Raw genomic sequence first — 25,959 nt, 5'->3', positions numbered from 1 at the left:
TTCTCCAAATTTGAAACTAAATAAATAAATAAATATTGGGGACACCTTACACACTACAGATCAACATAGCCCCAAACTAAGCATGGCTTGTACTATGGGTGCTAAGCGACGGTATACATACTTAAATAGATGAATACATACTTATATACATAGAAAACATCCATGACTCAGGAACAAATATCTGTGCTTATCACACAAATAAATGCCCTTACCGGGATTCGAACCCAGGACCGCGGCTTAGCAGGCAGGGTCACTACCGACTGAGCCAGACCGATCGTCAAGCGACACATATGCACTTATGACTCTTATGAGCCAGAGTTGCCCCAATTTCGCTTTCACGTCCTTTAGTTAGTTTTTTTTTAAATAATTATTATTATTATTTATAAGTCCCTTTGTGGGATACGACTCATTTCCATGTACAGATATGTCGTCACTACTTAAAAAAAAACTTGTATCTTCGTCTGTCAATGAAAAGAAAATTGTAGTAAGTATGTATGGAACGCATATAGACTTACTGCGTTTTAACTTTGAGGAGCAGCGTGGGATACGAGATTTTTTCAAAGTAGTGACGATGTAGGATACATATTCGTGTGTGTTCATGTGTAACTGACTGTGTCCACTGACATCAAAGACATACACCCTGTTTTTATTGAATTCCGTTAACTTTAAGGAAAGGTTCTTCAGATCAAATACAATTAATTTCTCTAAGGCCTACTTGCACCAACCACTTAACTCAGGGTTAGTGGGCTGTCATATGTCAAATTCCATATAAAATGGTGGGTTAACCTTCCATTTTCATTGGTGCAAGTGGCCCTAAGAAACTAGCGTCTTAACTCTTACGGTTATTGAGTTATTAAAAAAATAAAATAATTAATGAACACGTGTGTGACGGCCTTTACCACTTCCTAATGTTATTTGTTTTGACATGTGCCGTCAATCACTTGACGCTAACTTGAATATTATTCTTAAGAGTCTCTCACACTAAGTCATTAATTTATTATGTATGAAAACTATGAAAAAAATTTTGTGGCGAATTTAACTAAAAGTGTTTTTTTTTTATTATTATTATAAACTGGCCAGTGATTGACCTTAGTCGCACCTGATGGAAAGGGTGGTTCCTGATAACGAACTTAACGATTTGTCGAATTTAACGGAAAACAAAAAAAACACGGTGTATGTAACTCCGTATAGACGGATAAAGTCTAAGAAAAAACGTACCTCAAAGCCATAGAGAAAAAGGTACGGTGGCCTAGATGGCGTTACGCCTTTGGGGAACGCTCGGCTAGATGGCGCTAATATTAATATTTGACATTTTAACACATATCAAGATAAGAATATGAGCCAAATTGTCAAAACTGAGGTTCAAAAGTTTTAAGCTTGTATTGAGAGATGGCAGTGTGTTTATTGTGATTACACATTTTACTTTGACAGTAACTCTCTATAATACTCGATCCTCTTTGTCTGACATATATGTGTGTACTAGCTTTTGCCCGCGGCTTCGCTCGCGTTAGAAAGAGACAAAAAGTAGCCTATGTCACTCTCCATCCCTTCAACTATCTCCACTTAAAAAATTACGACAATTCGTCGCTCCGTCTTGCCGTGAAAGACGGACAAACAAACCGACTCACACACTTTCCCATTTATAATATTAGTATGGATTTGAAATGGGAAAGTGTGTGTGTCTGTTTGTCCGTCTTTCATGGCAAAATGGAGCTATGAATTGACGTGATTTTGTGGAGATAATTGAAGCGAGTGACAGTTAGGCTACTTTTTGTCTCTTTCTAATCCCCATTTCCCTAAAATGGGGGGTGGACGTTTGTATGGAGCACAGTTTAGGATTTAACGCGTGCGAAGTCGCGGGAAAAAGCTAGTTTTATACATAAGGCAAGGAAGATTATGACTGTGTATGAAAACGATAAATATTTTTTTTTTCGAAAATAACAAAAGTGTTACAGTGTGGTACCGTGTGGTTCCTGACAATCAACCTAAGAACCTAACTACGTGTCGAATTTAACGGAAAACAAAATAAACACGGTGTATAGTCACAGTATAATAAAGAGTACTATCGTACAGTATGGCCACTCCCGCTGCCCGCTGAAAGCGCCGCTCATCCCCTCTCGGTTACCGCCTGTCAAAAACGCGAATAGTCAACCTGTCATATCTCACTCATACAAGCATGGTACGCGTTCACCTACACGAACTTAGAATGTGTGCTAGGAACGCGCCTCTTTTAATATATTTGATCGCGTGTCCGAGATGTGGTATAGTTCTGTGGGGTAGGTATTTGGACTGTCCTAGGCTAAACTAGATTTTGCCAAAGCAAATCCCAACGCGCTCGGAAATCCAGTTTGGACTAGACAAAACTAGTTTGGCTCACAATAGAGTTTAAAGGTGCCTAAACCTGCAGGCGGAGCTCACTAATATCATACATGGCGATCGAATATATGAAAGAGGCGCGCATAGAGTAAATGGTATAGAGTTATCAATCAAGATTTTCGACTTTTCATGTGACTTTCCATGCCTAAAGGTTCCTTATAGCACATAAAACATTTGGACCCTTTAGACATGGAACGCCACATATTTATGGCGGGATTTCTAAATAGGTATGATATTTTTCATCATGAATCTGAGCAAAAAAGGAACTTATTTTCCAAATTCCATAATTAACACCATTTACAATTTGATTACATATAATTAATCATATAATGTCGTTCGCCAGTTTGCAGGTAGTACAGCGACATCTAGCGAAAAATTTGGTCATCAAAAAATACTTATACATTTTACGACGCCAAGTCGTTAGCCAGTTTGCAGTGGTAATAGTGACATCTAGGGACAACTTGCACTACTATATTTGTACGCGTCAGTTTGCGTTAAATTAATTTAACTTCTCTAAACATATCCTTAGTACATCGGATTTACTATTCCCCTTGACTGAAAATACCGTGTCTAAGCTTGTGTAGGTGAACGTACCATGTTTGTATGAGTGAGATAAGACAGGTCGACTGGCGGCGTTCTCATTGACAGGCGGTAACTGTGAGGTAGCGGAGAGCGGGTGAGCGGCACTTTCAGCGGGGAGCGAGAATGGCCATACTGTTAAGATAGTACTGGGCCATTTTTTTCAAAGTTGTCCACCCCACTTTTTTTTTGGATTTGGAAATTTTTATGTGTTTTCCACTCAGAATCGCGAGTTCTTTCAATCCTAATAGGAGAAAAAAAGTGTCCCAAGGTTTTTTTCCCATTCCGTTACCACTTTTTCATACATTTTGTATGGCGGTAACGGAATGGAACGTGCGAAAAAATGTATGGAAATCTTGGGACATTTTTTTTCTCCTATCAGGATCGAAAGAGCTCTCGATTCTGAGTATGAATCGCGTAAAAATACTCATGTTATAAAAAAAGTGTGGTGTACAACATTGAAAAAAAAAATGGCCCTACTATGAGAGAAATTTGCATTGTGAATTTAACGATTTCGACTTGTTGCGAGTTTAACCGTTTGAAACAAAAGTATTTTAGTAAACGGAATTACTTAATCGCAATATTGATGATACAAGTCGAATTTGTCCGAATAACAAGGTCAAACTTGTTAAAAAATATTTGATTGAATCAGCCAAACATATGTGAGTGTGCACGAGAAAACGTCCCACTTTGTCTATTGCTTTAAAGCCGCTTTATCAGTTTATTCATATAAAGATGCAAGTAAATCTCGCCTTAACTTACCCTTAACCTTAACACTCACATATGTTTAAAACAATACGTGACATGTTGCTTTTATAAAATCAACTTGTTGATTCAAATATATTTTTGATTCAAATGACGAGTAACTTGTAGAATGTACTAGTTACACATAACAAAATGCAACTTTTGTTGTTTGAACCAAACAGCACGTAGTAGGTGATATTTTAACCAAAAAACTTTTGGATGGAATTTTCTTTTTATAATTGGGTTTATTTTGAAATAGTTATATTTAGTTGTAATTTAGTTTTGTTTAGTTATTTCTAAGTATTTTTTTAAGTTTTATATTGTTATTCTTTCACCAATGTATATAATTGCGTTTACCAAACTGGTTGTTTTTTCTCTCAGTGTAGGTATTATACTGTGATAATGTGCTATTTCGTAAAATCTACCCTATACGTGTTAAAACGTCATTGTAGAGCACCAGACATCTGTTTTCTATCTAAAGACGGTTATCGATTCTCGTTCTCTACACGGAGGCAATAATAACACGTGCAAAAAGCTGACCTAATTCGGTAGTGTGCGCCCACCCTTATGTAACGTGTAGCCGCGTCTAGCCAGGCCCCGTAGCCGAATGGCATTTCTCCGACGCCAAACGAAAGCGATACGCCGCTGGCTCTGTCGCGCCAATACGCAAGCGCGATAGAGATAGATATCTACTAGCGCTTCGTTTCGTGAGCGTTTCGTGAGCGATTGTGCCATTCGGCTAGCCACCCAGGTGCCGTAGCCGAATGGCATTTCTCCAACGCGAAACGAAAACGAAACGCCGCAAAAGGTAGTCTGGCTCTGTCGCGCCAATACGCAAGAGCGATACAGATAGATATCTACGAGCGTTTCGGTTCGTGAGCGTTTGTGCCATCAAATGCACAAACGCTTACGATACGATAATATCGTTATAGCGTAAAAAGCGACGGTGGCCAGCGCCAAACGCCGCAGAAATACAATCTATCTCTATCGCTCTTGCGGATTGACGCGACAGAGCTAGATTGCATTTCTGCGGCGCTGCTGCTGTTTGGCGTCGCAGAAATGAAATTCGGCTACGAGGCCAGGTTCATATTGGAGAGTAACACCCGCCCGGCTTCACAGGGAGATTAAATCATAAAACCGGCCAAGAGCGTGTCGGGCCACGCTCAGTGTAGGGTTCCGTAGTTTTCCGTATTTTTCTCAAAACTTCTGAACTTATCAAGTTCAAAACAGTTTTCCTAGAAAGTCTTTATAAAGTTCTACTTTTGTGATTTTTTTCATATTTTTTAAACATATGGTTAAAAGTTAGAGGGGGGGGGAGACACTTTTTTTTCCTGTAGGAGCGATTATTTCCAAAAATATTTATATTATCAAAAAACGATTTTAGTAAACCCTTATTCATTTTTAAATACCTATCCAACAATATATCACACGTTGGAATGAAAAAAAAATCAGTCCCCACTTTATATGTAGGGGGAATACCCTACCCTAACAAAACATTTTTTTCCACTTTTTATTGTGATTGATATACATATTGGTACCAAATTTCAGCTTTCTAGTGCTAACGGTTACTGAGATTATCCGCGGACGGACGACAGGACATGGGACGTTGACACGGACAGACACTGGCGATCAAATATATGAAAGGCGCGTTCCTAGCAACGCGTACTCTGCTTGTATGAGTGAGATATGACAGGTCGACTGTTCGCTAGGTGGTAACTGTGAGGTAACCGAGAGGGGGTGAGCGGAGTGGCCTACTGTACGACTGTGACGGAACCCTAAAAATGGTGATAGGTAGTAAGTTATCTGTAAAAGATACATATAAATACCATCCCCGACTTTTTGTAGACCCAGATATTTTAGCAAACTATAGGTTTAAAACGTGTAGTCAAATTACGTATCAAGTATGAGAGTCCCATTTTGTATAAAATTTTGAAAAGCCTTCCACATGTTTGGAAATACATTTTTTTGAACCACATCATCACAATTGAATCTATATCACACAGTCAACTACTAGGACGCTCACGGGAAAAGAAGAGGCGAAATTCTCCATCACCACATTGGTTAAAAAATATATCGGTCAATGCCAATTTATCCTCTGAAAATCCTGGCTTTGAAACTAAAATATGAGGACTATTTAATTTTACATCTAACTCAACTTCATCTTTGTAATCTCTTGATAATGAGCTCCAACTTTCATACCTGGGCTTTTGTAAGCAGTGGAGATAGAAACTAACACGGCCGGTTAAAAGTTAACCTTTTGCAAGAGGAGCTTTATCCTTATTTTCTAAATCTAGGCCAGTTAGAACAAGAGCATGGTCCGCGTCATCTGTAACAGCAAAATATACAAAAACTGATATCGGAAAATCTAGGAGAAATGTACTCGAAGATATTTGGCATTGGCACTGCACCACAGACCACAGTTAAAGGAAAGAAGGTGACATGAAGTCGGGCGATTTTTAGGGCATTTTAGAAATCGGGACCCAAAATTAGTGACAGTTGTTCATAAAAATTAACTCGATGTCAGTTTTGTGACGACAACTAAGAATAAAATGTGTCTATAAACCAACTTTTTTCATGTTGTAATAGTTATTTGTTATACAAGGGGGCAAAGTTGTATTTTAACGCCGAGTGTGGAATTGAAAAACGAGGAAGTGAAAGGATTCTATAGTTGAACCACGAGCGAAGCGAGTGGTTCGAGAATAGAATCCTGAACTTGCGAGTTTTTTAACACACGAGAAGTAAAATACATTTGCACCCGAGTGTAACACAAAACTTTTCTCACTATAGCGAGAAAACTACAACGCAAAAAATGCGTTTATCACTGCTTCCAGTGGTTCCACAGGTGGTAAATCATCTTTATTACTATCTTCACCTACTTTTATCAATTTTAGAGCAGTTAATTTGACTTTATTCAAGGTTAAATTACTTTACCCACTAGTGGATAAAATGCGTTTTACCCGCTGGTATTAAAGGACAAAACACGTGTTTCCGAGCTAGTGAGGGGAAAATGTAGATTAATGCTTATAGTTTATGTAATTAAACATAAAAGTAATATTTTTACTGAAATTTCATGCTTAGTTGTCGTCACAAAACTGACATCGAGTTAATTTTTGCTAACAACTTTTACTCATTTTGGGTCCCAATTTTTGAAAATGCCCTTTAATATCTACTCGCCTATCGCAAGTTCTTGAACCCACACAAAGCACACACACTTGTAGAGGAACGCTCCTACACTGAGAGAAAATACAACCAGTTTTCATGTTCGTTCAACAAGTTTTTTGGTTAAAATAGCGCCTACGTGCTCTTTGGTTCAAACAACAAGCTACTTGTCATTTGAATCGGCAATATATTTGAATCAACAAGTCGATTTTATAAAAACAACCTGACACATATTGTTTTAAACATACGTTTGGCTGATTCAAACGGATAAACCGCAACAAGTCGAACTTGTTAAATTCACAATGCAAATTTCTCTCAGTGTATTGCGCAATACACGCGCATCATTTCCATGTCTGTGTACATGCGAACGGCCAGCGAGTCGTGTCATCACGCACGCACACAACAACAACTGTATGCTCAATGAGCTAACAACTGCGACATGTTCGCTTTCTACTATTATATATGTATATATATTTTTTATACCACGTCGGTGGCAAACAGGTATAACCTTACCAGGCAGGCAAGCATGGTCGCATGATAAACGATATACTTAACGTCAGTGTGCGTAGCCGAATGCACAAACGCTAACAATAATATCTCATTCGTAGCGTATTGGCGTCGCAGAAATGCCATTCGGCTACGGGGCCAGGCCGTCCTTTTCGCACTATTTGTAAGTGCGATAGTGATAAAGTTTATCCAACTAGTGTGCTACGCCCGCAGGTGTTTTATACCTAGCACATATTCTAACTTGTGAGTTGCTTACTTTCAGTGCATCTCTTTTTTACTATGTTTTTTGCTGAGCGAAATTGAAACAAGTTTTTCCTCTCGTTTTTTTTTGTTTTAGTTTCCCCGCCGTTGTCCGTCATAATTAAAAGTTCGAAGTGTAGATACTATGTTCCAGTTCCTGTATGTTTTTCAATTGTTGTTGAAATGTAGATCCGCCCTTAGTTTGGATTTTACTTTTTATTCAAATGTTGCATCTAGATTTATTTTGCAAGCCAGATGCAAATGGATAATAATATGTTATGATTTAAAATGATCAATTAAAATAGTATTTTATGCAAGAGGCGTTTAAAGGAGGTCAAAAAAGACGAGTGGCGTGGGTAACAATATAATAAAATATAATAAATAATTAATAAGACGCTACGAGTATTTTTTGACTCAGTTAAACACTGTTGCATACAATACTTTTTCTACGACCATGCACTTAGTTTTTAATAGTTTACTTGAATAACTTTCGTGAAATTCACAATGGTTCCTGTATTTTGTCGCAAAGGTTTGCACTGTCAGCTTAGCTGCCCAAAGACTTCCCGCGCACGCGCGCAGTATCGTTATAACAATGCGTTGCCATGGTTATAGAACCAAACAATGCGTTTTCAGTTTTTTCGATACTGCGCGCATGCGCGGAAAGCCGGACTGGCTTTGGGGTATTGACTTTTATGTAGGGTTTTAAAGATCTATAAACGACCCTGTAAATGACGAATAACAGTTCAGTCTCAGTAACAGTTCAGGGTGCGTAGCCGAATGGCACTAACGCTCACGAAACGCTCACGAAACGAAACGCTAGTAGATATCTATCTTTATCGCTCGTGCGTATTGGCGCGACAGAGCCGGACGAACTGGCGCGGCGTTTCGTTTTCGTTTGGCGTCGGAGAAATGCCATTCGGCTACGCACGCTGTTCAGTTTCAATCTCAGTTTCAGTGTTATACGAGTAATCATCATATCGTCTATATGAAATACAGTACTTGGAATTTCTTATAAACATTTACGAATTACGGCATTATTTCCGATACTTTTCGTGACTGAAATTTTTAACAAATAAAATATCGCTTCGTATGTAAATTTTTTCTTTTAACGAATCCGGCCCTACAAGCCATGCCAAGCATCTTTTGAGCGTTAATATCTAGTTAGTGCAGTGGTGGGCAAAGTGCGCACTTCAAAGGCTTTCATCGCCTCCCCCCCCTCCTCACCGGTCCTTCAAAATAGTATGTGATATGATATGGCCATCACTGTAGTTGAAATGCATTTTTGGTGTAAATCTGGCCCTTCTCTAAAATTCTGTGATGAAAAGAAGTTTGCCCTCCACTGCGTGGCAGCAATAGACTTGATTATGATGAGTTTTTCGGCGCTGTTACTTTTTGCTTCTGACTGACAGTTAGTGATGTGCAGTTCTCGTCAACTTACGGTTATTTGCCGAATATTTCCTGGATAATACGTTTCCCGGTTTCCCTATACAAATCGGGAAAATTACTGAGAACAGCACATCACTCACAGTCTTCACAGACCGTCCCGCGCGGCGGGCCTCTTAATAATAAAAAAATAAAATAATTATAGCGCAGGTGAGGCTGCCATAATCTTTACCAACATAATATCTTGGTTTGACTCTCTAAAAACTTATGGTACCATACAGTGAATTCACCTTAACGATCGATATTAACATTTGAGCATCATACTCCAATAATTTATCAGATTTTTTAACCGACTACTTTACGTAGGTAGGTTCTGTATTCGACAGGCGAGCATGGTCGCGCGATAAATGATAAACTGGCAGTCGAAATCCCACTTACAAATAGTGACATACTTGGCTGGCAGGTTTGTGTTTTTTTAGTATGTTCACCGATGACTCCGAGATCCGTGATCCTGATCATATTTTTTTTGTTAGAATGAAGTCATATCCAAGATGGTCCCAAATTTTGCTTTGTACATAGATATTGTGTGACGTTAAAATTGAAAATAACACTAGAACCTCTAGTTGTCTTTGACCCTATTTGACATTTCCTTTGTTTACATGATTAGACAAGCTAAGGTGAATTCACTGTACACAAACATACGCCGACGCTCAGAGGCGCTAGTTTGACGGATGGCTAAAGTTACCCATATCGTTCGCCAGAGCCCGCTGCGTCGCGCCCGCGCCGGGACCCCGGGAGCGATGGAGTACCATCAGCTCTCGCACAGTACCGAAAACATTAACTGCCCTTACTCTCAGTTTCTCAGGTTAGACGCTTTTTATTTCAAATTTGAATTGGCAACTATCGTGCGTTTACTATTCGTAAAAAACCTTTTTTTTTGTTTTGTTATATTTGGGTCATTTTTTTCAAAAGTTGTCCACCCCACTTTTTTTGTAACATGGTTATTTTTTACGCGATTCATACCCAGAATCGCGAGGTCTTTCGATCCTGATAGGAGAAAAAAAATGTTCCAAGATTTCCATAAATATTTCAAACCTTCAATTCCGTTACGGCTATACAAAATATAGGTAAGTATGAAAAAATGGTAACGGAATGGGAAGAAACCTTGGGACACTTGTTTTCTCCTATAAGGATTGAAAGAGCTCGCGATTCTGAGTGGAAACCCCATAAAAAAATCCAAGTCCAAAAAAAATGGAGTGGACAACTTTGAAAAAAATGGCCCATTTGGGCTAAAATCATTTTGATTGTACCTGGTTTACTCCTGAGTAATAGCAGTTTTGCAGTAGGTCCAATCAAAATTCGAATCCGTGGAAATAAGATCCTTTGTACTCGTAGAACTTAGTGACACCCAAGGCATACATTTTGCACTTTTAAATTTATTAATTTCCATTTCATTGCTTCCCCTAGTGATATGTTACTTGTGGCAAGTTTTTAGCTAAAATAATTCGTCATTAAGTGTTTCGCACGATAGTCACCGATTAGTGTTAAAAACACTTTTTATTCGATTTTTAGTGTTCAATGAGAGTATATGCTTGTTTTCGTTTTTTAAAGTGTATATAATACTTAGCGTAATTTATATATTACTAGCTTTTGCCCGCGGCTTCGCTCGCGTTAGAAAGAGACAAAAAGTAGCCTATGTCACTCTTCATCCCTTGAACTATCTCCACTTAACAAATCACGTCAATTCGTTGCTCCGTTTTGCCGTGAAAGACGGACAAACAAACAGACACACACACTTTCCCATTTATAATATTAGTATGGATAATGTGTATTATCATATATCGCGTTAGAGTAGAGCCGCTCAATATAATGCCTATGCCATTATTATTATTATTTAAATATTGCGTGAAGCGTGACATGGTTGCCTTTGATATCCCATGCAACCAGTGGCAGCAAATGGCCGGTCGTGTTGTCCATGACGGTCAATCCAAGCACGACAATGCTTGGTTTTCCTATATGAAAGATAAACGCATGAGGCGTCACGAGCAGGCCTCCAACCCCCGCCCACTTGATTCATAAACTTGCCGCGTATGTGGACGCGGGATTCTCTCTCGAATAGTCCACGAACGCAAGTGTCGTTCGATATAGTTCGGGTGCTGCTTAAATCATCTGTCACAGATGTAAAGGCCTATTATTATCCGTACTTATTACTTATATTATATATTAATATTATAAATCAGCTTATCTCCCTGTACCAAGCACAGGTCCGATCGTGCGTGGAATACTGCTGTCACCTTTGGGATGGTTCCGCCAAGTATCAGCTGGCGGCCCTGGATGCGATAGAGCGTCGGGCACATAGGCTCTTCGGCGATGACCCTACTATTAAGGCAAAATTGCAGACCCTAGAACATCGCCGTCGAGTCGCTTGTCTGTCGATATTCTACCGGATACATTCTGGGGAGTGCGCTCAAGAACTGCACGACCTAATTCCTCCTTCTCCTTTCCATCTTCGGACGTCCAGGCGAGGGGAACGAATGCACCCGTATGTGGTTAGTGTTCCATTTATCCGCACAAAGCGATTTGCCTCATCCTTTGTAATGCGGACTGCAAAGGAGTGGAATGCGCTCCCAGCATCGGTGTTCCCAGAGAAATACGACCTCGGTCTCTTTAAACGTAGAGTGAATAGGCTATTACTGAATCGGTGAGCTCCATCTTAGACTCTGTCTTCACTTCCCATCAGGTGTGACTAGGGTCAATCGCCGATCAGTCCATAATAAAAAAAAAAAAAAAAATAAATAAATAAATAAATGGGAAATTGTGTGTGTCTGTTTGCCGAAACATGGCGCGTAGTCGCAAGAGCGATAGAGATAGATAGTTACGAAAGAGATTATCGTGAGTGTTTGTGAATTCGGCTACGCACACTGGCTTGATATACAAGGAGCTTGAGATATTTAAAAACCCTGAAAATAAATTAATTTCCCGTTATGTTACTTAAGGGCATTTTCGAAAATTGGGACCCAAGAATAGTGAAAGTTGTTAACAAAAATGAACTCGATGTCAGTTTTGTGATGGCAATTAAGCATGAAATTTCAATAAAAATATTGCTTTTGTGTTAATTACATAAACTGTAAGCAATAATCTACATTTACAACATGAAAAAAGTTGGTTTTTAGACAAATTTTATTCTTAATTGTCGTCGCAAAACTGGCATCGAGTTAATTTTTGTTAACAACTGTCACTAATTTTGGGTCCCAATTTCTGAAAATGCCCTTAAATGTTTGATCGATATTTAGCAATATTCATATTAATAACTTTAAAATTGTCAAACGAGCCGCGGTAACGGCGCCGTGTCGCGAAATTGGTGATCGGGCTGAAATTGATATTTCGTGGACCCATTACCATGCTGATAACGTTAAATACACGTTCACAGGTAACTGTGAGTTTTTGACGTTTAAATAAGTTGTTTAATAGCGTAAACGTTATGGAAATTGACATTCATTTTGTGGAGAAAATGAATAGGGCGCCAAACGGTTAGGTACTCTAACTAACTAACTATTTTGGCTCAGTGATCCAAAGTGAATCTTGGCCCGATCCTGCGCAGCCTCTTGCCAGTCACTGACTTACTAATGATAAAATCTTAAATTCAACAGCACGAAGCAGCAACATTTATGTCCATAGAGCTCATGATTCTGAGCAGAAAAAGTGCAAAAATCCCATATTTGAAAAAAAAAGTAAAACACTCAAAATAAAAATCCGCCCATGTAACATAAACGTTTCCTTAAGCTTTATTGTGCAGGAGATTTTGGAAACACGGTTTAATTTTCGGTGTAAAAGGTGTTGAAATGAAATTCACACTAGGGCCGAAATCGCTGGAATAGCAGTCGGCCAGTAATATTCGCCAGTTACTCGCAAAGGTAACACCATATTCGTATCTAACAGAGAGGATATTGTTCGTCGAATTGGGAATCTGTGAAAATGTGTACCAATTTTGGATCTAGAAGTATTTATGGGCATTTTCAAAAATTGGGACCCAAAATTAGTGAAAGTTGTTAACAAAAATTAACTCGATGTCAGTTTTGTGACGACAATTAAGCATGAAATTTCAGTAAAAATATTACTTTTGTGTTAATTACATAAACTATTAAGCAACAATCTACATTTATAACATGAAAAAAGTTGGTTTTTAGACAAATTTTATTCTTAATTGTAGTCACAAAACTAACATCGAGTTAATTTTTGTTAACAACTGTCACTAATTTTGGGTCCCAATTTCTGAAAATGCCCTTATCTGTGGTCCTTTTTGCTCTCTTTTGTTGGTGTAAGTGGACGCTCGGAGCGGAGCGTTTGGCGGAGCGTGCAGCGGGGCGGGCGAACGTGCGGCCACCCTATGCAGCGTCGACTCAGGACACTTGTATGAGCTTCAATTGTTTGACATGCACGCCGCACGCCCCGCCCCGCTCAACGCCCAATATGATCGCACACTCAGGCCTTGCACAGACAAAATAAATATCGTCCGTCAAATTGAGAATCTGTGGAAATGTGTAACGTTCAAAGTTGTCCCCCCACTTTTTGGTACATGTGTATTTTTTTACGCGTTTATTACTCAGTATCGCAAGGTCTTTCGATGCTGATAGGAGAAAACGAATGTCCCAAGATTTCCATACATTTTTTCGAACGTTCCATTCCATTACCGCCATACAAAATGTATGAAATAATTTTTAAGAAAAAAAAACCGTCGCCTTTCGGGTTCTGGTGAAAGCTACTTGCGAATGTTGGATTATGTAGAAATGTGTAAGTAATTTTTAAAACTGCTTTTAATGCTTTAATTATTAGATGACAACACAAATGAATATACGAGTACGTATAACGTTAAGGTTTGAGGAGTTTCCTCAATTCCTCATGAATCCGATTATATTATAAGAAATAGAAGCTTGACAAACTTTGACATGAAAACTTTTAATTTGCCGTTTTTATTGAATAAATAAGCAAATAAAACATGAAAACTCAATATGCTTAACAAACATAACTAAATAAATATCACTGTTCTGAACTTAAATGCATGCTTTGCACCAAATGTCACTGTTCTTGCATGCTGTTCTTACAAAAATACCAAAGTCACTATGAGTGTGCCGTTCAGATTTGAGGAGTTCGGTTCTGACCATCATCAGCAGTTCCACTGTACCAAATGTCACTGTTCTAGACGTAAGCGCATGCAGTTCTTATAAAAATGGAAAAGTCACTATAAGCGTGCCGTTCAGATTTGATGAGTTTGGTTCTGGCCATCATCAGCAGTTCCACTGCACCAAATGTCACTGTTCTGGACGAAAGTGCATGCTGTTCTTATAAAAATACCAAAGTCACTATAAGCGTGCCGTTCAGATTTGAGGAGTTCGGTCCTGCTGACCATCATCAGCAATTTCACTGCACCAAATGTCACTGTTCTGGACGAAAGTGCATGCTGTTCTTATAAAAATACCAAAGTCACTATAAGCGTGCCGTTCAGATTTGAAGAGTTCCGTTCTGGCCATCATCAGCAGTTCCACTGCACCAAATGTCACTGTTCAGTACCTAAATGCATGCTGTTCCTTTAAAAACACAAAAATCACCATATGTATGCCTTTCAGATTCGAGGAGTTCCCTCGATTTCTCCAGGATCCCATCATCAGAACTGGGTTCTGAGAAAAATGGGACCAATCTGTATGCATATACATTCAATCAAAAAAAAAATTTTCAAAATCGGTCCAGTAACGACGGAGATATCGAGGAACAAACATAAAAAATAAAAATAAAAAACAAAAACAAAAAAAAAATAATTTTTAAGAAAAAAAAACCGTCGCCTTTCGGGTTCTGGTGAAAGCTACTTGCGAATGTTGGATTATGTAGAAATGTGTAAGTATTTTTTAAAACTGCTTTTAATGCTTTAATTATTAGATGGCAACACAAATGAATATACGTATAACGTTAAGGTTTGAGGAGTTTCCTCAATTCCTCATGAATCCGATTATATTATAAGAAATCGAAGCTTGACAAACTTTGACTTCAAAACTTATGCTTAACAAACATAACTAAATAAATGTCACTGTTCTGAACTTAAATGCATGCTTTTCTTACAAAAATACCAAAGTCACTATGAGTGTGCCGTTCAGGTTTGAGGAGTTTGGTTCTGGCCATCATCAGCAGTTCCACTGCACCAAATGTCACTGTTCTGGACGAAAGTGCATACTGTTCTTATAAAAATACCAAAGTCACTATAAGCGTGCCGTTCAGATTTGAGGAGTTCGGTTCTGACCATCATCAGAAATTCCACTGCACCAAATGTCACTGTTCTGGACGAAAGTGCATGCTGTTCTTATAAAAATGGCAAAGTCACTATAAGCGTGCCGTTCAGATTTGAGGAGTTTGGTTCTGGCCATCATCAGCAGTTCCACTGCACCAAATGTCACTGTTCTGGACGAAAGTGCATGCTGTTCTTATAAAAATACCAAAGTCACTATAAGCGTGCCGTTCAGATTTGAGGAGTTCGGTTCTGACCATCATCAGAAATTCCACTGCACCAAATGTCACTGTTCTGGACGAAAGTGCATGCTGTTCGTATAAAAATACCAAAGTCACTATAAGCGTGCCGTTCAGATTTGAAGAGTTCCGTTCTGGCCATCATCAGCAGTTCCACTGCACCAAATGTCACTGTTCCGTACCTAAATGCATGCTGTTCCTTTAAAAACACAAAAATCACCATATGTATGCCTTTCAGATTTGAGGAGTTCCCTCGATTTCTCCAGGATCCCATCATCAGAACTGGGTTCTGAGAAAAATGGGACCAATCTGTATGCATATACATTCAATCAAAAAAAAAATTTTCAAAATCGGTCCAGGAACGACGGAGATATCGAGGAACAAACATAAAAAAAAAAAAAAAAAAAAAAAAAAAAAAAAAAAATATACAGACGACTTGATAACCGTCCTTCTTGAGATATGAGGCGACGGTTAAAAAACATACAGACGACTTGATAACCGTCCTTCTTGAGAGATATGAGGCGACGGTTAAAAATGGAAACGGAATGGGAAAAAACCTTGGAACGCTTTTTTTCTCGTATTAGAATTGAAGGAGCTCGCGATTCCGAGTGAGTTTTTGGATTTGGAATTTTTTATGTGGTTATAAAAAATTCCAAATCCAAAAAACGTGGGATGGATAACTTTGAAAAAAAAACCGGCCCATTTTGAATAGTTTGTCTGTGGCCTTTACTTTCTAAACGATTCCGAAAACCCAGTACAACATAGGTAAACAAAAAAAATCCGTCGTTTTCAACAAATACACATGACGGGTATTGGACGTTACATTATTCGTTTTTATTAAAAACACTAGACAGAAGTTCGGTATATATTCTCTCTTTTCCGTGTTTTGTTTTGTATTTTCCATTTGAAGTACGCTGAGATTACAATGAAAATGTTACAGTTCTGGTGTATTCGTATTTTGAATCGTATTTATTTAGTAAATTTTATGCGGATATTTTTTGCGATATAAAAGGTGTTACTAGCTTTGTGTACATGTATTACCTCTATAAAACACACAGTTTTTAACATCAAATAAAATAAATCAAAATAACCCAGTTAGCTACGACTTTCATTTCAAGGCACCTAAATATACAGAGTGTAAATCTAATACGGACAAATCTCTTAATTTTGGTTGGTATCGGTTAGAATTGAAATTAAAATTTTAACCATAGAAAATAATTCGGCCAAAATTATAATACAAACACTCGTCTTAAACGCTCGGCGACAGTCGTCACGATCTATGTATAGGCACTGTACCTTTAGAGCAGAATAATCATTAAAATCTGTATGATAGGTACTAAAACTTCGATATAGACCGTGATTATATTTTTGATTTTTGTCGAGCTCCCGATATTTCGACATTTTCGACGCAGTTGCATGCATCATGATCACGGAAAACTGAAGAAGGCGGGTGGATGTCAAGGTTGTGTAGACAGCGCGCGATCTGCTAGCCTTCGCGCGTTGAGTCGGCTGCAAATCATTGGATCGAGTTGCATAGTCCTAAGGTAATTTCGACGGAACGCCACTCTATATCCATATCATCTCTACATACGTAATTATGTACATCCCGGTCAATATAAGTCTAACAAAAATAACCGTGAATGATTCAAAACTCTTATTAAAACTTCGGTCAAGATCACTATCACGTTTATTGTAAACAAAACCTTAAGCTTCCGATATACTTTAATTAAAATACATCAATTCAATTACATCCGCAAAAAGTATTTCTAGGTTTACTATAAACTTACTTTTCTGCAAATAGTGCAAATTGTAATTATTGATATGGACCTCTTTCTATATCAAATGAAAAAGGGAATTCGAGGTAAACCATCCCGCAACGCTCTTAAAATGTATTTTTACCTCTGCAAAAACTGGGGGTGCACAAAAAACTAAAACGATTTCCAAGCTATGGTAAATAATTCTTCGAAAAAACGAATTTGATTGGCTTTCACGATATGCAGTTGCGAGCTTCCATTTATTACTTTCACGTTTCTAACCAAATGTTTATTCTATATAATGATTTTTCTCTTTAGACGAGTACTTCCTACACATACCCGTGTGTTGAGTGTTTTTTTTATTATAAAGGGGCTTGGCCACAGACTAGCCAAAGGCAAAAACGTGGCTTACGATGGAGTGAGCTCGCGAAGAAGATGCCTGTTCACTCTGATGCCTGTTTCGTTAAATTTCTAGCAGTTTTGATGCTGCATGGGAGAAGTAAAAGAGATTATACCTTTTTTTAACGCTGGGAAAATGCTTTTACGCATACCACTCAGTCCGGGGGAACCAGGGGCGATGGCGGACTAACCAGTCTAGGACTACCGTCTGAGACCACCAACGAATTCCGTCTCCGCCTTGGGTGAGACATTCAACCACGCAATTCGACAAGCATTCGACAACGTACAAAATAGATTATATGTACCTACAATGATAGATGACTAAGTAGGGGAGACAAATGAAAGTTGTGACAGCGTCGATTTTTGGGAACTATTTACCGATTAGCAAGCTCACTATTGCGAACTTGCTGTCAGTTAAAGTTTAATTAAGTACCTAAAAACCGGCCAAGAGCGTGTCGGGCCACGCTCAGTGTAGGGTTCCGTAGTTTTCTCAAAAACTACTAAACCTATCAAGTTTAAAACAATTTTCCTAGAAAGTCTTTATAAAGTTCTACTTTTGTGATTTTTTTCATATTTTTTTAAAATATGGTTCAAAAGTTAGAGGGGGGGGGAACACACTTTTTTTTCCTTTAAGAGCGATTATTTCCGAAAATTTTAATATTATCAAAAAACGATATAAGTAAACCCTTATTCATTTTTAAATATCTATCCAATAATATATCACACATTGGGGTTGGAAAGAAAAATAAAATCAGTCCCCACTTTACATGTAGGGGGGATACCCTCATAAAACATTTTTTTCCATTTTTTATTTTTGCACTTTGTTGGCGTGATTGATATACACATTTGTACCAAATTTCAGCTTTATAGTGCTAACGGTTACTGAGATTATCCGCGGACGGACGGACAGACAGACATAGCGAAACTATAAGGGTTCCTACTGTTCCTAGTTGACTACGGAACCCTAAAAATCGACGAAATCACAACTCATTTCTGGTACAACGCACCTCTCTAAGGTTTATTTTATTTTATTAATCATAATTAGCTAGAATTGGACATAAATATGCCTTGAACGCGAAAATGCTGTAGTGAATGCTAGAACATTCACGATGTCCGGTTCTACTTAAGAGTAAGTTAATACTGCGCCAAAGACATTGTTTACGAATAGCAAAGACTTCATTAAATTATTCTCAGTATTTTTCTGCACGTTTATTAAAAACCGTCTTACAGTTTATTTAGGTTTCTGTGATATATAAGAATCCTGTACTTTACAAATAACCATTATAAATTGCTTTTGACTTTAAGAATATTTTCATAAAAGTCTACATATTCATTGAACACGTCCAAAATATTTGTCTATGTGGTGATGTGATGGGTTAAAATTTCACCACCCACTTTCCTCTCGTGGATGCCGTAGAAGTCGACTGTGGGATATGGGCTCAAACGGACGTAGACGAGATGCTGGTAACCGCTCACTGCAATGACACAATTTCTTTTTCTTTCAACCCCTTCATTGCTAAGAGTGGCACTGAAACTTGAGCAGTTTCATATGCTCTGTCTACCCTTTATGGGAATACATGCACGAGTATAATTGTATGTATGTTCAAATTAGTTCACTTAAGAATACGCTACTTAATATTATATTATTTAATCTTTGATTTTTTTCCGAGATCGTTACAATCTAGGCGATGTTACTACGCGTTTTTGACCGCCATTTTGTTCACAGCCTGCAACGTCAGGTCAGCGTGATGAGCATGAACCTCTCACAAAAGCTGGACGACCTGCAGCGAGGCGACCGGCAGCTGGAGACCACGGTGGCCCTCTGCGAGATCAGAACTCAGCTGCAGGAGCTCACCAAGAGCGTGGAGTCATGCCAGAGCGAGGTCTCCGAGGTAATAGCCACATTTTTATCTAGTGTAGACAAGCTGACGACATTCGACAGACACCCGACATTCAACAGACATCCGACATTCGAAAAACTGCGGGGCACCTCTGGATGAGACCAGCCTAGGACCGGGATAAGTGGCGTGTACGAAGCTATGCCTATGCTCAGCAGTGGGCGATTAACGGCTGAAATGATGATGTGATGATCAGACCAACTGGAGATGACTTTGGCCCTCTGTGAGATCAGAGACTCATCAGAGGAGCTTACAAGGCGGAGGTAATAAGCTCCATCTCTTTCTAATGTCATACGCAGCTGACAAAACGACCCTCTGATCCTCATCAGAGGAGCTTACAAGGAGGTGGAGTCATGTCAGAGCGAGGTTTCCGAGGTAATAGTCCCGTCTCTTTTCTACAGACCAGTGGCCCATTTCTCGAAAGGTACAATTACAAGTGTGTTTCCATGACAACCCCGATTTGACAGTTCTTTTCTTGTAATACAAGGCTTGTACCTTTCGAGACGGGGCCCATTTCTCAAAACTGAATGTTACAAGTTACAAGCAAAGGTCTCTTTCCAACTTGTCATATTAGTCATTGACAACCGCTTGTAAATTGTAACCTGTAGCTTCAAGAAATGGGCCTTCGAGAGCTGGAGACCATTGTTGTTTCCTTTATACCAGAATACTTCTGGTTAAAGACATTTATTAACTCAAAAGAAATAATTACATTTCACTTAATGAGTAAAGATATTTTACAAATGTAGTGAGCGCCTACATGTATAGGTACATATGTTAAAATAAATAATTAAAGAAAGTTATTACATAAATAAAACTAACTATTCTACCTACGACTATACTTACCATCGTATAGTCGTATCGTATAGTGGTTCCGCATAAAGCTGCGAATAGAAAGTAATAAAAAAAAAGTTACACGAGTTACCAAATATTGTCAGAATCAAACTAGAGGATGGTAAAGCTAGGTCGAATATCCGAAATTATTCATGTGAATTTTTGCGAGCAGATTTGTGAAAAATAATCAACTAGGATTTTTTGTCGATTTATCCTTTCCATTTGACTTTAGAAATGCTTGGTTGGGAAACGTAAGGTTTTCCGCTCACAAAGTCGCTTGTGCACAGTTAAGAGGATTATGCTTGTACAAGTAATTACTTATACTCTAAAGTAACTAAGTATACTATGAAATGGAAACTGACTTTCAGACGTTAGTAACTCAAAGTTCTCATAGCCTTTCCCCCTTAATCATAAACGTAGGTACTTGTACTTACACTAAAGTTATCAAGCCGATAAAGTTCGTTTGCCCCTTTCCGACGTATTAGTGTGATAGAAAGGGACAAACGAACTTTATCGGCTTGATAACTTTAGTTTACGTTATAAGGGGGTTTAACTTTCAAATAGTGCACGCAATAGATTACGAGCGATTTTTGGTAGGCTAATTCATAATAATTCATAATTCTTTATTCGCATTAAAAAAGTGTTAACATTATCATAAATTGTCTTACATAAATTGTGTGTACCAACTTTTTAGCTGTGTTTTGGCAGCATGCAAATTATACAATAACTAAAACTACATTAAAAATTAACTTAATTACTTAACTTATCATTAAACTAAGGTATACAATATATGTACAATATTTACAGCATAATTATATTACTCTGTTGTAACTAGCCGAAAATTTAAAAATTATTTATTTACGTTTTTAGGGTTCCGTAGTCAACTAGGAATCCTTATAGTTTCGCCATGTCTGTCCGTCCGTACGTCCGTTCGCGGATAATCTCAGTGATCGTTACCATTAGAAAGCTGAAATTTGGAACCAATATGTATATCAATCACGCCGACAAAGTGCAAAAATAAAAAGTGGAAAAAAATGTTTTGTTAGGGGGTCCCCTACATGTAAAGTGGGGACTGATTTTTTTTTATTCTAACCCCAACGTGTGATATACTGTTGGATAGGTATTTAAAAATGAATAAGGGTTTACTAAAATCGTTTTTTGATAATATTCATATTTTCGGAAATAATCGCTGCTAAAGGAAAAAAAAAGTGTGTCCCCCCCTCTAACTTTTGAACCATATGTTTAATAAAAAATAAATGAAAAAAATTACAAAAAGAGAACTTTGTAAAGACTTTCTAGGAAAATTCAGTAGTTTTTGAGAAAAATACGGAAAACTACAGAACCCTTCACTGAGCGTGGCCCGACACGCTCTTGACCGGTTTTTTTTGTAAGTTACCTTCTGTCCGTATTAAAGATAAGATAAATAAACAAATACACACACTTATCCTGGTACAAAGATAATCGATATAGTAGATGGATCCATCCCATACATTAAAATGCGACCGCCTAAGAATGCGCATACACTACACCACTCATAGATGGCGCCACAAAAAATGCCTTGTTGCCATCGATTATTTGTAGATTGTCACTTTAGAGCCATAAATCTATGTCAAAAGTGACAGTACAACGCCACCTACAAGTATAATCGAAAGCTACAAGACATTTTTTTTGTGGCGCCATCTATGTGTGGTGTAGTGTATGCTCTAAGGGCGGTCGCATTTTAATGTATGGGATGGTATGATCTTCTTAAATTTAATTTCAAAATCAAAATCAAAATCAAACTATTTATTCAGCAAATAGGCCACAGGGGCACTTTTACACGTCACATATACATTTTAACATAATTTTTATATTTAAATTTAAATTACACAATTGATACAATATTAATTTTACCTAATGTATAAAGCTACTACAATTTATTAGAGATGTATAAGGTAATACTCTTCAAGTCGAATTACAACTAAAACTACACATAATATAAAAAAAGTACAAACTGACATAAAAGACATTTTTCTACTTGTCGACTGTAATCTGTCAATTAGGACACCACAGACTAAACTATAAGTGCTAACTTTTCAGTGTTGGATACTCTATGGCAGTTCCGACTCAATTATAATAAGCTCATTATATTTGACTTTAGTTAACTGTAATAATTTCAAAAATAGAACTTCATACAATTTCTATACTAATTTGCGATACCTGGTAAATTTTCCTGCATCTGAAACACATTTTTTTTTATCTGTCGCGTTATCGGCCAATCAGAGACGGTTATTACAAACAATTGGTTGCTAGGTAATTCGATGTTGATACAACGGTGAACGACGCTATTAACATTAATTTTAACTTGCATGAATCCGTCCATTGATGATGAAGATGATGACTCGTAGAAAAAGTATTGTATACAATAGTGATATAATTAAGCTTTTCACTCTCGTACCGTACTATTAGGCCACTCAGCAAGCTTCGTGGCCTAAACATGGTACTCGACTGAAAAGCTTTGTATTACATATATCACGATTGTATAAAATACTATTGTGGTATTAACCAGTCTCCTCTCCCAGGTGAAACGTGACATGGTCGCCATAAAGCAAGAGCTGGACACAGTGCAGCAGGTGAAGGAGGAGATCGAGGAGTTGCGCGAGTACGTGGACCGGCTGGAGGAACACTCGCAGAGGCGGAAGCTGCGGCTGCTGGAACAGGTACGTGGACCTTGGAACAGGTACTTGATGTATGGAACAGGTACTTTATTTTTGGAACCGGTATTTTTTGAAGCGGAACAGGCCCCGTAGCCGAATGGCATTTCTCCGACGCCAAACGAAAGCGATACGCCGCTGGCTCTGTCGCGCCAATACGCCAATACGCAAGCGCGATAGAGATAGATATCTACTAGCGCTTCGTTTCGTGAGCGTTTTATTTTCGTTATTTCTTTTTGTCGTATTAAGATTGCATTGCAACAGGCACTTACTTTTTCCGTTAGAAATGCTTTCTTTCCAAAGGCTATAGTCTGAAATTCTTTGTTTCGTTATTCCTTTACTAGGATAATCAAAGCGCATCCGGTCCCAGTGTATCCCAGAATAGGCTACTGGACTCATATCGAATTTGGCCCAATAAATGATTGTCTTCTGTAGTATTTGACATAAAATAACAATATTTATAGATTTTGCGTATTAAACGTGTATGATGACTACGTAAGTATTTTCGATTAAAAAAAGTGTAATTTTTTATTTATTTTGGTCACCGAAAACGCTGTCAGCAATGTAGTGACGTCATCGAATTCGAACCTTAATGCATGTCAAAACAATCACTGACATTATTGAACTTTATGCCTTCATACTTAAAAAGTCAGAAAATGTTGTTTTCGAATAGAATGACCTGATACACAGATCATCTATAGATTAACATGACTGTGTTGTTTTCGCCTGATTACGTAAAAGTATATACTTTAAAAATATTTTTTGCTGTTTTTAAGTCATAAATGTCATAATAAAATATGATGATATTTTATTTCGGTTAATTGGACAGTACTTAATCCTATAAGACAGACTTTAAAAAAAGGTCAAGTAGCCTATAGGCAACCTTTCGCTAATAAAGTGAACCTCTCAGTTTATATGTACCTAAGTATACATATAATTATGTATGTCGTTGTCCTGTCTGTAGGCCTGTTGTATTGTATGGATCTGAATGCTGGGCGACAAAGGTGGAGGATGAAAGGAGAGTGCACGTATCGGAAATGAGAATGTTGAGATGGATGTGTGGAGTGACCAGAATGGATCGGATCAGGAATGAGTATATTAGGGGAAGTTTGAAAGTTGCGCCTATAACGGAAAAGATGAGGAGTGGCAGGTTGGCGTGGTTCGGTCATGTAATGAGGAGGGATGAATGTCATATAGGCAAAATAATGTTGGAGATGAATGTATATCGTTGTCCAAGTACCCGAAACACAGGCCTACTTGAGTTTACCGTGAGACCCAGTCAATCTGTGTAAGAATGTCCAATTTTTTAATTATAGTAGATCTTATAATTGCACACACTTATGTATGTTGCATGAAAAAAGCCAACAGTGTCCCTAAACATTTCCTAGCATCAAAAATTACATGCATTTTCCGTTTACTCCATCAGGCAACATGTCTTCACTCAAGCAAGCCTTACGTAGACTTTAGTAGACTATAACATGTACGTACAAATAGGTATGCTGTATGAAAAAAGTCAGCAGTGCCCAAACATCATTTGACGACCGGTCTGGCCTAGCGCGTAGTGACCCTGCCTGCTAAGCCGCGGTCCCGGGTTCGAATCCCGCTAAGGGCATTTATTTGTGTGATGAGCACAGATATTTGTTCCTGAGTCATGGATGTTTTCTATGTATATAATATTTGTATATTATGTATATCGTTGTCTGAGTACCCACAACACAAGCCTTCTTGAGCTTACCGTGGGACTCAGTCAATCTGTGTAAGAATGTCCTATAATATTTCTTTATAAATATTTATTTTATTTATTTATAAAACATTTCATAGAATCAAAAATTACTTTCAATTTCCTCCACCAGGCGGCTCCAACGTATTAAAATCATCGCAGCCACTGGTCTTCACTCAGCGGAACTCGTACAAAATACAACGTTTCGTATTCCATCCATCAAAGGGATGCGGTTCTGTTCCAAGTTTCATTTCGAAATTCAAGTCCATATGCAGGTCCAAAGGAAGCGTACAACGAAATTGAAACCTTTGATGTAGGGATTTTGGAATTTCTCATTCATTTCCGGGCGCAATGCTCGTCAATACTAGTGCAGATAGGTTCTGGCCACAGATGTCATATTCATATACCTGTATACCATAGATCAAGCAAAGTAGCTACTTAGCGTGTCAAATGAACTCAAGTAAATCCGTGGTAAATCCACTGAGTTGTCCGTCTGTAATCACAGGTTGCAGTTCTCGGGCGTCAATTTTTGTAAGTTGAAGTCAACAAAAACATTAAATATGTATCGTTACGTGATATTTAATTGCAACAACACAAAAATTATGAACACTCAAGTGCCTGAGACATATTTAAAATCACAGGTAAGTAACAATCAGTACAAAATCTGACACGCTCGGCTGACATACAAATAGATGAACTTATTTCTTGTATCTAAATCCAATTCTGATCCACTAACATCCACTGCTGGGCAAAGGCCTCCCCTGTTTTCCGCCACTCGTCACGGCTCTGTGCATGCTCTCGCCAGCCGCCACAAAATGAGCCCAGGTCTTTCCGCCATCTCATCTTTGGTCTACCTCGGCCTCTGGTAATTTGTGGCGCCCATTCGGTCGCTACCTTGGCCCATTAATCAATTATTATATTTATTTAATATTCCGTTCTGTCTTGTTTATTTTACTGAACGCATCCGTACGCATGTTCATAGATACTACCGAGCGAGTTTTGTCGCTGACAGCTGATTCCACGTCGATATGTTTGGGGGAACCGTAACTATAAAATGTGCCGAAGTTTAGTCAAAAGGTGTCCCTTTGTCGCATACCATGTAAACGAGTTTTGAATATACGAATCACCTGTCAAAGCGTCCTCACAATTTATTGGGGATTTTT

The 25,959-nt window shown here is 38.2% G+C and overlaps 1 protein-coding gene across 1 annotated transcript in view; it reads left to right on the top strand.

Moving 5' to 3' along the window:
• Nucleotides 1-25,959, top strand: part of LOC125241786 (glucose transporter type 1) — an 84,075-nt gene that overhangs the window by 35,000 nt on the left and 23,116 nt on the right. Inside the window, exons 3-4 of the mRNA XM_048150412.1 lie at nucleotides 19,381-19,546; nucleotides 22,945-23,082. Coding sequence (XP_048006369.1) covers nucleotides 19,381-19,546; nucleotides 22,945-23,082 — 304 coding nt within the window. The remainder of the gene's footprint in view (nucleotides 1-19,380; nucleotides 19,547-22,944; nucleotides 23,083-25,959) is intronic.

Source organism: Leguminivora glycinivorella, chromosome Z (assembly GCF_023078275.1).
Source record: "Leguminivora glycinivorella isolate SPB_JAAS2020 chromosome Z, LegGlyc_1.1, whole genome shotgun sequence".
NCBI classification, from domain to species: Eukaryota; Metazoa; Arthropoda; class Insecta; order Lepidoptera; family Tortricidae; genus Leguminivora; species Leguminivora glycinivorella.
The sequence above is the reverse complement of the archived record's forward strand: the minus strand, read 5'-3'. Positions and strand labels throughout refer to the sequence as shown.